Genomic DNA, 13464 nt, shown 5'->3' with positions numbered 1-13464 from the left:
TAGAGATGTACTTTCCTCATATTATCTGAAAATCAAACATCTTATTTATTGTTGAAAGGTCTTGGGAAAAATCATAGTTTTCAAACATACTCATATGTTTTTAGTGTTTTCGGTGAAAGATTTGGGATTTACTGTTATACTTGAAAAGCATGCCTATTTTCTGTAAATGTGAACGAGTTGAGCATCTTATCTCTGAGTTATTTTCTTGTACCATTTTATTATATTGTTATGAACTATGGATGGTTATTAGAGCTGGACTCTGACCCCATCTCGTCACTTCTTTCAACCTAAAGATACGTTTGTCACTTATTGAGTACATGGGGTCGGTTGTACTCATACTATACTTCTGCACCTTGCATGTAGATTTTGGATGTTGATGTTGCTGTGTATGGCAGGAGCTGGCATTGAAGGCATACTTGTGTTCCGGTCATATCTGCCTCTTGTTCTTGGTAGCTTTAGAATTATTGATTTGTTCAAGTATATTTCAAACAATGTATTTATTTCATACGAGCTTTATAAACTCTAAGTATTAGAAGCTCATGATTTGTACTACCAATCCTTAAAAATTTCTTTTTATAAAAGCAATTTTAATATTATTTCTTATCTTAATAAATCTCATTAAATTGGATAGTTGTTAATTGGCTTACCTAGCAGGTTGTCTTCGGTGTCACTCCGACTAGTTGTATTTTGGGTCATGACAAGTTGGTATTAGAGCTCTAGGTTCATAGGTTCTACAAGTCATGAGCAAGTGTCTAGTAGAGTCTTGCGGATCAGTATAATGACGTATATACCTATCTTCGAGAGGCTACACCACATTTAGGATAAAATTTTCATCTTTCTTTCTTTATCGTGCGACATTGATTTAGGTTGAAACGTAGCTCTTTGAATCCCTTTCACGGATTCGTGTGTACATATGAGCGCTCGGTATCAGTTGTACCTCGGCGGCTTGTCAATTCCATAGATGAGGTGCGAGATGTGATTTCTACATGTTGTTGATGGGCCAGTCTAGAGGACTCACTAGTAGAAATACAGACTTTTCCCATGGAAGAATCGATGAAAAATCTGTGTGACATTTCAATATTCCCACGACATTCCCAAGGGAGACGCTCAATGGGAAAATGGCTGGTGGGAAAATAGTCTCCCACGACATTCGTGGGTAATTCCCAGCAATTTTTCCACTGAGGGTTTGGTGGGGTCAACTAGTGTAATTTTCCACGAACGTCGTGGGAAAAGTAAGAAAATAAAATAATTTAATTTTCTTAAGTTTCCCACCGAATCCATGGGAAGTATTAAAAATAATTTAGATTTTATTTTTATTTTACCCATGGAAGCAGTGGGAAATATTCATAACCTGGATATAAACATATGAATATTCCCACGAAAATTAGTGGAAAATATTGAAATTGTGGGAAAAAAGCATAAAATTTCCACGGAGTCAGTGGGAAATCTGAAAAATATTTTCATGCCCAAATCTGTTTTTAGAACTACACCACCTGTCAAACAGAAAGTACAACCAACAATACAAGACTAAATACAATTAAGCATTCAAATACCAAATTCAACATGCAATCCAATTTATTTCATAAACAACAACTAATCAATCCATTTCATAATTAATCCAACTAATCCAAAAGTAGAACAAAAACTAAAAAAATCCAACATTCAATATTCAACATCCAAGTACCATCCAATACAAGCTAATAAAAGAAACTACTCCTTAGTTATCATTAGATGCTGAAAAACGGGGAATAGGAAATGCACCAGATGCTAAGAGTGAGTTTATCAGAGACATGAGACTTTTAACATCACTAGTGACAAGTCTTAATGGATCATCCTTTCGCCTTTCCTCTTCCTCTCTTCGCTTATCTTCTTCCTCCCTTCGCTTATCTTCTTCCTCCCTTTGCTTTGCCTATTCTTCCCTTGCACCCCTTTCTTAAAGATGCAACTCTGTAATCTTTGCTACCTTCATATTCAATTGCTCAAACTCATCCAGATCAACCGAGCAATGTGACGAAGAATAAGAATCAGACAATTCAGAAGTACGACGGCCGAGACTAAACTCTGATTCAAGGCCGTAGACTCTCCCCTTATGCAGCCACCAGCTGCCTTAATCCACATGTCCATGATCTCCTCTTGGGTTGGTTGGATTTGCCTACCTTGATCATCAATCGACTGGCTTTGAATGAGCTCTTCCAAGATTCGTTTGAAATTATCCTGTAAAAAAATTACAATTATTATAAAAGTAAATTTGATTGAATATGGATATCGGCGGTGCCAAAAGATCATTATCACCTTCATCGTGTCATTATCACCTTCATCGTCATGCCAATTTGGCCTATTTCTCAAACATAGCACATGATGCTCAAAATAATATGAATAGAAATGAGAACTTTCTTTCACTAGATATGCTTCACATATTGATCCCTCAATCTTGGATTTTTGTTTCATCGTCCGTTTACATTTGCAAATAGTCCTACATAGCATAATTTTAGATGGGAAGAAGTGTAATCAAAATACATAATGGAAAAATAATTAATGATTATTACCTCTCAAATGGATATATCCATCTACATTGAACAAGCCCTCCAAGTCGTGTCTCTCTTACAAGATGAACTGGGAGATGTTCCATTACATTGAAAAAATCACATGGAAATTTTTTTGCTAGTTTATTTATGATTAAATGGATGTTACTTTCCATCAAAACTAGATTTTTCTCCCCATGAACTGTCCACACATAATAATATTTTCTAAACCTATTTCTGTAAAGATGAATTTTAACATCCTCCGATATCAATAACTTTATACATTTGCACTTAGCACAAGGACATCTGATTGTTCCTTCATTACTAAATTCAGGAAGTGTTTTTGTATAAACAATAAATCCTTTTAACATCTTCTACAAATTCTTCCTTCAACCCACCACGATTAGGATGATTTCTATCATACATCCATCTACGATCTCCTTCCATCTATTACCCAATACAAGATAAAATAATTAGATAAAGAAATAAATAATTTATTTAATTCACTAAGTGGAACGTCACGAAACAATGTTTCATAAACTTTCCTTATATATGAAAATTGATAAAGATGACTACTTTGGATTTGACCACTATATACTGATCATGTACTATATTTTCTTATATTTTAGTTGATTAATGGTCCTTGTTAAAAGATAACAACACAAGTCGACAACCAAAAAAATTAAAGTGTGTATTTTAAAATTTTTAACTTTTTATCTCCATTTCTGGAAGAGCCCTACACATTTATAAAGAGAAAAGGAGAACTTTATCATAATACTTTAACATCTTTACTCTTAGGATACAATGCATGTAACAAGAATAAACTTTCATTTTTACTCTTAATATCATTTTTATATAGCAACATAAATTTCACAAATTGTTTAAGGCCAATCAATACACCTTAAAGTTCAATCTTAAGATTTTTAGTAGTGAACACATTGTACTTTGAAATTATAGTTTAAAAGTTTTATATTTCTATCAGGTGGCAGTATTAATTCTCTATTCTTGTGACTTCTTCATAGTATAAAATGAGGCAAAGAAAGTTACTATGCTCATATTTTGCACTAAGCTGTAGTCCCGTAGCAAGAATATGGATCATATCAAGCATGTGGAAACCCAAATAGGCAAATATATATATCCTCGTTCCTCCGCATGAAGAAAAAGCACAATTCAAATATTCTTTTATTCGCAATCAATTATAAGCGTACGTAACACAGCACTATTATCCATTTTGGAATATTAGATGAAAGTACTAAAAGAAAACATAATAGTTAATACACCAACTTAAGAGGTACTAACAATCAAAAAATAAAAGATAAGATAGTGCTTTTTGTGTGAAATATCGATTTGAGGCATGAAGGTGCTAATTTAGAAACATGATTTTAACTTACCAAATTCTCAGCACCAGGAAAGTTTCCGTGTTTGGCAAAATTGACAACAAGCTCAAGATTATTCAACTGCAACAAAAAATATAAAATTTTATGTCTTTCATGGTCATAGATTACCAAATTTTACGGTACTGAAAATGCATCTACAGAAATATATATGACACACATAAACTCTAATGTAAAACAATTGAGCCTTGTAGTTTACCATTATTATTATCACTAATACTTTTGGATCAAACACTATCATGGTTTGTTGTCCTTGTAATATTATGAACATAAAGTTCAACATCGTGATTTAACATTACCAATGAGAACTGCTTGTCGAGTACCTGAATATTTTCTGAAGCAGTAATATAATTCACACACACACCCAAATATTTTCTGAAGCAGTGATATAATACATTGTTTACCTCCAAGTCACTGGTAGTATTGTGATCAGATGCATGTGCCTAACACTCAGCAGACTCTAATAATTTGGATCTAAGAAGATTACAACCTTTTCAAACCCTTAACCTATACCGAATGAAATATGACAAGGATCTAAGAAGATCATAGTAGTCAGGATGCCCAACTTGCTGGATGCCCAATTATGTGTAGTACATGGCAGTTGTAATGGTGGGGACGGTGAGTTAACGGGCCAATGATGATTAATTTTAACTTTTATATAATTTCCCGTAAAAAAGAATTTATAATCATCAGTAATAATAATAACTTACAAAATAAGATGGGTAATTTACTAAAAATGACTAAAATGTACTGATAATATAAAATTATCTTACATTGTCACAGTGTATTAGTCAAATTTAAAAAGTAATGCCATTCATGGAGCACATGTTGCTCTTTCCAAAATACCTTTTTTCAAGTTTTTCCCCACAATTAACCACTTCTTGGTTGCATATATAATAAATAAAATCCTACAATTCACTATCCATTGGACTAGATACTCCCAAGTATGGAGTTTCTTAAAAATAAACAATAAAGTACAAGAAGATGACAAAAGGCCTTTGTTTCTTTCTAGTTTTTTTTGAGAAACCAGGTCACACTTCCCCCAATCACTAACATGGAGAACCTTTAAAAATGTCAAAATTTCCCACTACAGTTAAGTTCACACTCAATAACTCAAACATAAAAAATGAGAATCAAAATAGGGTATACAGAAGAAAGAGAAAGATAAAGCATTAGACTATACTATATTTTACAGGGTGGGCTTTTAAACTTTATGGACAATCTATTTTTTACTTTTTTTTTCCTTTTTAGAAAAGCTATCCACTTTTAGAAATATTGACTAATCATCAACGATCAATTTTTCAGATGTTGTTGCTTTAGGAATAACCATCCAATTAGTTGAAAACGTATGTGGTGAATTTTGAGAACAGATAGTTAATACAGTAGATAAAATTGAAAGTTCGAACCATAATTTCACGAATTTATATTCCACCAGTTATGAACTATAAAAATTTAATAACTTCAAAGACAAAATTAAAAATATTGCAAAAGAGGGCAACTTGATTCGCTTCACATTAATATTTTTAAATCTAGGATTTGAAATAGTATAAAATCCCTAAGTTTCAAAGTACTTTGCGGGAAATCAAAAACGATAAAGGAGAGGGTGAGTGAGTGAGGGGGGGAGGGGTCGAATTACCTGGAAATGGAGTGAAGAGAGAGAGAGAGTAACAGAGGGAGGCATCGTGGAGAGGAAGATACAGAAGCGTCTGTGGAATAGAATGAGGAAAAACGTAAGGTTATGTGAATAATAATAAAACTTTCCCACTACTACTCTAAGAAATTTCTGTGGGAAATGTTTTTCATAATTATAAGAAAAATTTAAAAATATTCGTTCACACTAAGTCTATAGAAATATGTAAAAAAGTTTTTTCTATTGTTTAAGTTCCCACAGTCTTCACTCGGAAATTTTTTCAATTTTATGTAATTATTTTTTAATGATTTTTCCCACAGAATTAGAGGGAACTAAGTTACGTGCATTTTTGCGCCAAAACGTTCCCACGGATAGTCACTAGAAAATATTATTATTTTTTTAGGAAAAGAAATTTTAATTTTTCCATTGTATTTCGGTGTAAATTGCCATTGAAAATTTTTTCATGGGAAATTTCCGTGTGTCTGGTAGTGACTTGAGGCCGAGTTTTGATTGTAGCTTGAGCACGGGGATTTCGGTTGTGTGAGGACGTGCTTTTGGACTTAAAAGTCTGGTGGTGTCCCTATTAGTGGAATTTGTAGCCCGATGAGTGGCTGGATAACCATATTATGAGTCTGATGTGACTCCGGGATATGTTCAGACGGATTGAATGTGATGGGAAGAAATTGCTTGGGATGTGAAAAAGACTATTGGGTGCTTGATTTCTGTCTTTTAATTGTGGGACGAAGTAGATTTTTATGTCTTGTTGTGAGTTCAGACTCAGGAAAATTAAGCGTTGGCGTAGTAGTTGTGGCTGTGAAAGGTTATAGAGAGATGTCAGTTTGAAGCTAAGCGGGTGGGTTATCACCTGCGAGACAATCTACAGATGTGTGATCCTTATGATGTTACGTGGAGGCTTTCTTTTCTACCAGTGGGTTATATTTGTGCGATTTGAGTTTGGATCGGTTGTAATAGTTGACCTGACAATCACGTGGATGCATGCGAGCTTAGTAGATGATTTGAGGTACTATATGATTTATGTTATGTTAGCTTATGAAGGATTTAGTTGAATCTCCCTGCGCTATTATGGTAGTAATAGAGTATGGGTATTGTGCGTTATCGAGTGTTTGATCTATGGCTTTGAGCTAAGTGGGGGAGTTTGATATCACCGATTTGATTGCATGGTTATATGTTGTGCTGGTTTCGGTTTGAGGCATACTTGTGGAGGTTGAGATCGGGGATGACTCGAGTAAAGAAATTTCTGGATACGAGTTATGTTATACTTTATGGGTATATGGAAATCATGGTATGATTGAGTTGTTATTCGAGAAGGATGTAGTGCGTGTGGAGTAGGAAATTGCTCAGTTGCTTAAAGATGTGGATTACTTCTTTGGGTGTTGTCGTGCTAATGAGGCACAAGTCATTCAACCCATTTGGTCGATGCAATTGAGATTTGAGCAGAGTGGATGACTCTCGAGAAGGTTCTAATGGATGCAATTGAGATTTTTGCGGATTTGTATAGGGCTAAAATCAAAGATTTAAGTTGGACGGTGTCGGGACTTGTGGCATCTCTATATTATTATGGATTCTACATTTCAGCATTAGGAAGGTGAAGAAAATGGCTTTAGATCCACAGAAGGTCTCTTTAGAGTGGGTGACTCGGTTGTGGTATTTTTGGAGTGTTTAAGATGGAATACATTGACTTATGAGCCTTAGGGTAGTGTAGTTTTATTCTAGGATCTTGTGGGATGATTTTTGGTTGAGGACCGTGGTATTCTGGCAAGGGGAAGTGTCAACTTGAAGGTAATTCGGAAGGAACTCGGAGAATAGGACAACTTGGTAGTAGGTTTGATCAACACAGTAATAGATATGATCGGTTCTTTGGGTATGTATGATGTGGTGAGTCTCTACAAGTGTTTTGTTAAAATACTCTTGGGTTTGGCGACCTGCGTGGCTTGGTTGAGTTAGTAAGATTTAGTTCTGATCGTTTGGTTATGTGCAAATGGGTTTCAGAGAGTTATCGATAGTTTCTACCACGGTTTGAGATGTATATTTCTTACTGGCGGGATGGGCATGTTATATATTATGATTTTCTCCTAGGTGAGATCAAATGGAAGGTTTTCAACTGACCTGGTATGTGTTCAGTTTGTGAGTCAGAGTTTATTATGAGATTCTCATACTTTTCATATGGTGGCATGATAAATGCGGTGTGTTGTGTGGGATTGAGATCTGTATGTGCAAGGTCACTATCCAGATTTAGAGGGAGGGTCATGAATTTTGGACATCATGGGCAATTTCAGATATTCATATGAATGTTATAGCTAAATGGTAATTCCTAAGAAGGGTGCGCATTTCAAGAGACGCACTATGTGTTCACTTACAAATGCTTCATTAGTATTGCGGTACTCGCCTTGTTGATTGACTGATGATATTCAAATTTTTGCTATGTGGCACGGAAGAATTTTAGAAGTATTCCTCGTGGGATGATTGCGTATAAGAGATGTGTTAGACATTCGGGAGGTGGAGTTGGGATCAAATATGGTGATTCGTATGTTCTATGGATTTGGAGACTGGGAATCCTCATAAGCATATTGTTTCATGGTTGTGGACTGTGAAGATGTGGCTAAAGCTAGCTAGATGATAGTATGTGTTAAGGTCAGGGCATTGTGGACTCCGTACTGCTATTGTTGAGGGATGTACCATTCGGTAAAGTTGAGCTTATTCGTGTTCTGCCATGATTTATGTGTTACTCCTCTATGCTACGAGGGGTTGTGATTCGTTGGTTATAAGCACACATGGTGCGGTTCTGTTTGGGTCTTGTAGGGGGATTTGAGCAAGATGGTGTGACGAGTTCGTAACATTACTCCTGTGGTGGTATCTGTTGAACTTGCAGGACGGTTCTATCAATTGAGTGTTTTCCATGTTTGAATATATTTGAATTGTTGCTTATCAGTGCACAGATTGCACAAATTGAGGCTATAGGTAGTACTGATATGGTTTTTCAGTAGAGTAGCTTATATTTGATGAGATGAAGTCTTTGGGCCTGAAAATATTGCTATCAAATTTGATTACAGTGTGTTCGGGAGAGTAATATCAGAGGTCAGCTTAGAATTTGGGCTATGGTTCTAGTTAAGCGAGAGGGCTCCGTGACTTGTTGATTTGATGAGTGGTTAAGATTTTTTGCATATTTCTTTCATCATTGGTAGTGTACAAAGGTTTAGAATAAGATTTTAGTTGATATGAGGTTTGTTACAAGTGCCGAGTTGGTTATCGAGCAACTATTACGTTCAGAAGTTATTGCTATGAGTATTTGAGTTATGTGGTATATCATGTGATTGTGTCTTGGGTTATGGTTATAGCTTGATGCAGCTTGTTCAGACTTATACAATGTGGAGATGAGAGATTTTAGTCTTATATGTAATTCTGGATGACGGAAATTAGATCACAAGGTTTATAGGCTAAGGTTGAATTAAAGATCTTCTGTTAGGTTGTATCGTCTGACTTATATGGATTAGGGTGACATGGGATCACCCCCAGGTATGTGCATGGTAAGGTTACACAGTGATTTGACTACTTAGGAACAACTCTTGACACGTTTGAGGATGAACATATATTTAAGTAATGGAATGAAATGACCCGATCGGTCGTTTTGGGCATTTGTACTCCGCTCGGTAGTTTAAGGTCATGTGTAGCTCTGTATGGTGTATTATGACATGTGTGAATCGCTGATTTTGGTTTCAGGTTAATCAAAATCGATTTGGAATAATGAATTTCATAATTGAAGCTTTAATTTGAAGAGTTTTGATGGTTCAGTTAGATTCGGATGGTGATTTTCGACTTGGCCGTATGCCCGGATTAACATTTGAATATTTCTATAAGGATTCGACACTAATTAGCAAAAGTTAAAAATTTTAAAGTTTGGAAAGCTCATAAGTTTGACCGGGAGTTGATTTTGATGATATCGGGTTCAGATTGTGGTTCCAAGAATTGGAGTAACTTCGTTATGTTATTTGGGACTTGTGTGCAATATTTGAGTTCATTTTGGGTTGATTTGATATGTTTCGGCGCAAATTTTGAAAGTTGAAAGTTTCAAACTTCATTAAGTTTGAATTGAGGTGCGATTTGTCATTTTGATATTTTTATTCGTGATTTAGGGCCTCGAGTAGGTACGCGTTATGTTATAGGACTTGTTGGTATATTCAGACAGGGTCCCAAGTGGCTCGGAGGAGTTTCGGACGAGGTTCGGATCGTTTGGATCAATTTTGTTAAGGCTTGTTTTTTTAGCAGTCCTAGTATGATTGCACCTGCGAATGTTAAGAGCAGGTGCAACGTCGCACAAGCGAGGCACTGGCCGTAGAAATGGCGTGGAAGGATCCGGGTAGTGTCGCAGATGTGAGGTTACATGTCGAGGGCTTGGCTATATTATTCATATTTGGAGCTATGGAGATCAGATTGAAGCAATATTTGAGGTGACTTTCACCATATTAATTGAGGTAAGTGTTATGTACTCGACTTCAGTTATATTTCATGTATCTATCTTCGATTTTGGCATTTGGATTATGAATTTTAAAGAGGATTTTTTTTTTGGGGGGGGGGGGGTTTTGCCTAAAGTTTCATAGAATGAATTTTTGAGTTTTGAACGTTGATTTGGAGTCGGATTTGAGTGATACTAGTATGGTTGGACTCGTAATTGAATTGGTTGTCGGATTTTATGAGTTTTGTCGGGTTCCGAGGTACAAGCCCGAGTTTTGACGTTTTAAGTGACTTTGGGGTTTTGATTAAACATTCGACTTTTATCGGTTGGGTTTGTTTCCTTTGGCATTATTTGATGTTCTTGAGTTTCTTTTGGAAGTTTCGAGCCGCTCGTAGGTTAGTATGAGCGGTATTGGATTTGACTTGTTCGAGGTAAGTAATACTTCTAAATTTGGTGCTGAGGGTATGAATCCTTGAACATACGTGTTACGTGTTTGGTGTGAGGTGACATACATGCTAGGTGACGGGCGTGTGGGCGTACACCGTGTGAATTATGGCTCAGTTAATTCTGTGGTATTGTGTAGTTACTTGATCTTGTCTTTATCCATAAATTTTCTATGTGATAGAGTAATTGAGTTGTGATCCATGTTAGAAACCATGTTTAGGCTATATGCTTATTCTATTGGGGCCTATTGAGGTCATTTCTATTGTTGATATATTTTCTTAAATTGCAGTTACATACTTAGTCATATTCATTCATTTACATATCATATCTCAGTCTCTGTTATCATTTATTGTCACAACATGTTATCAATGTTTGGGCTGATTGGCATAAGATTTGTGAGCCCGAGAGACTAGAGATTGATGACTAAGTTGGGTCCTGAGAGAAGTGTTATGAGTGAGATATGTGGATCGGTTTGCACGCCACAACATGCCTTAGGTTATATGTGGATCAGGTTGCATGCCGCAACAGGCCTTATGGCTATATGTGAATCGGGTTGCACACCACATGAGGTATTATTGATTCATGATGGGATTGGGATGCATGCCGCAGTAGGTTATATTAGCACTTGGGAAGGATCCGCCCCTTGGGAGTCTACACACCCACAATGAGCGCAATTACTGTTGATTCATGAAGAGATCGGGCTGTTCGCCGCAGCAAGTATCGTACACTGCTGAGTGATTGAGCGTGAGGAGTGGGAGTGTGAGACTGTGATATTGAGTACTGTGAAAGTGTGAGTACATAAGTTCATCATTGTGACGCATTGCATCTGACATGCATAGAGGTATATTTCCTCAGGATACACAGTTTTGGTGACATTCATGATTTTACGTGCATATTGACATATAGGCATAGAGCTGTACCTTTTTCATATTATCTGAAAATGAAACATCGTATGAAAAGTCATAGTTTTCAAACTTACTCATATATTTTTGGTGTTTTCAGTGAAAGATTTGGGATATACTGTTATACTTGAAAAGTATACCTATTTTTCGTAACTGTGAATGAGTTGAGCATCCTATCTCTGAGTTATTTTCTTGTACCAGTTTATTATATTGTTATGAACTGTGGCTGGTTAATGGAGTTGGACTCTAACCCTTGTCCTAACTCGTCACTACTTTTAACCTAAGGTTAGGTTTGTTACTTATTGAGTACATGGGGTTGGATGTACTCATACTACACTTCTGCACCTTGCGTGCATATTTTGGATGCTGATGTTGCTGTGTATGGCGGGAGCTGGCATTTAAGGCGTACCTGCATTCCGGTCATATCTGCCTCTTGTTCTTGGTAGCTTTAGAATTATTGATCTGTACATATATATATTTCAAATAGATGATGTATTTATTTCATAGTAGCTTTGTAAACTCTAAGTGTTAGAACCTCATGATTTGTACTACCAGTCCTTGAAAAATTCTTTGTATAAAAGCAGTTGTAATATCATTTCTTCTCTTAATAAATCTCATTAAATTGGATATTTGTTAATTGGCTTACCTAATGACTTGAATTAAGTGTCATCACGACTTGTTAGATTTTGGATCGTGACAAACATACACCCATATATATATATATTAAAAATCAAACGACTCAACACACAGTCGATCTGGAAAAAGAAAGAAAGCAACATACACACCAAGTAAAGTCATCTCGTAAAAAATGTAGCAATTAATATTTGCCTTCTCGTGTTTTTTTAAATACGTACTAGTTTTAGGGTAAGCACGTTGCGCGTATACCTTATTTTGATGAATATAAAATATTAAAATTATATAAAAATGAAATTTAATTATAAAATAGCAGTTAAAGAAAAAAATATAAGTTCTTAAAAATAACCATCGCTGATCCAATAAATCTAACTCAATAAAGGAATAAAACTATGCCTCATATAAGCCTTCGATCAACGTGGTCAATATATTTATTTAATGATTATTTCAAATTTTATAATTTCATTACTTTAATTTAACAAAAGTATCATACTTTATTTTTAGTTTCAGTTAGAATGCATAACTTGAACATTTAAGAGTTTTTTCTTTATTTTTGTTCGAGAAGTTATATATTCTTAAGTTAATTCTAGAAGACACAGATAAGGTTAACTAACTCACAAAAGATTTTTTCTCTCTTGTAGGTAAGATGCAAATTATTCTATTCTTTGATTATAAAAATAATTAAGAATTAAGAATATTTTCTAACACATAAAAAAAGAACAAATCATCGACATAAAAGTAGAATTCAGCCGCTATATTTTGATTAATGTATTCTTTCATCGTTTTGAAGAGAGCTTTCTTTCTCTGTCCAAACAAATAATTGTGTACACATAATGCATTATGATGATGTCTTTCTCTAGCCGTAAGAGGTATATGATTATAATGGATTTACACGCAGTTGACGCACTACATTAATGTTATCCTATTGAAAATACAAAATGCATCTTAAAGTTTGAATTATTATTTATTCTTTCAACATATTCCAATAAATTTAGTGTTTGGTTGCCATTCTATATTTAGTTCTCATTTAAATCGGTACTTGTTCAAAAGTAAATGAATTGCTCTAGTGGTAAGCACCTTCTACTTACAATCAAGAGGTTGTGAGTTCAAGTCACCCCAAACCTAAGGTAGGTAGTTCTTGGAGGGAGGGAGCTGAGAATCTATCGGTTATTGTTATTGTTATTGTTATTGTTATTGTTATTGTTATTGTTGTTGTTGTTGTATTTAAATCGGTACATGTTTAAAAGTAAGTCTGATTTGATTTGTAAATAACTTAATTTTAAACTGATAATTGTACATAAAAAATAATTAAAAAATTACAACTAAAAACACTTTAATTTGCAAAGAAAACTATTCCTAAGATAACTTGCATTGTATCAATAGTATATTTGTAGCATAAATCATAATATAAACACAGTACTTGTAAACAGTGTATATATATATATATATATATATAGACTATATATAT

General features: G+C 34.9%; 1 protein-coding gene across 6 annotated transcripts; it reads right to left on the bottom strand.

Annotated features, from left to right (window-relative positions):
- Window positions 1–1559: 1559 nt before the first annotated feature.
- On the bottom strand, window positions 1560–4476 carry LOC107799610 (uncharacterized). Of its 6 annotated transcripts, none has more exons than XR_012701079.1 (5): window positions 4240–4472; window positions 3914–3979; window positions 2547–2613; window positions 2293–2473; window positions 1560–2214 (listed from the first exon to the last, which is right to left on the bottom strand). XR_012701079.1 is itself a non-coding variant. In XM_075234064.1 (5 exons), the coding sequence occupies exons 3-5, from the start codon at window positions 2891–2893 to the stop codon at window positions 1972–1974; spliced, it is 771 nt and encodes a 256-aa protein (XP_075090165.1). In that variant the 5' UTR covers window positions 2894–2969; window positions 3914–3979; window positions 4321–4476; the 3' UTR covers window positions 1561–1971. The 6 variants fall into 6 exon arrangements, 2 of the variants coding, with proteins under 2 accessions (XP_075090165.1, XP_075090166.1); XR_012701076.1 differs by having other exon boundaries at window positions 1561–2214; window positions 4321–4476; XM_075234064.1 differs by having other exon boundaries at window positions 1561–2214; window positions 2547–2969; window positions 4321–4476.
- Between the last annotated feature and the right edge of the window lie 8988 nt (window positions 4477–13464).

Source organism: Nicotiana tabacum, chromosome 17, assembly GCF_000715075.1.
Source record: "Nicotiana tabacum cultivar K326 chromosome 17, ASM71507v2, whole genome shotgun sequence".
Lineage (NCBI taxonomy): Eukaryota > Viridiplantae > Streptophyta > Magnoliopsida > Solanales > Solanaceae > Nicotiana > Nicotiana tabacum.
This window is presented reverse-complemented; position numbering and strand designations above follow the sequence as displayed.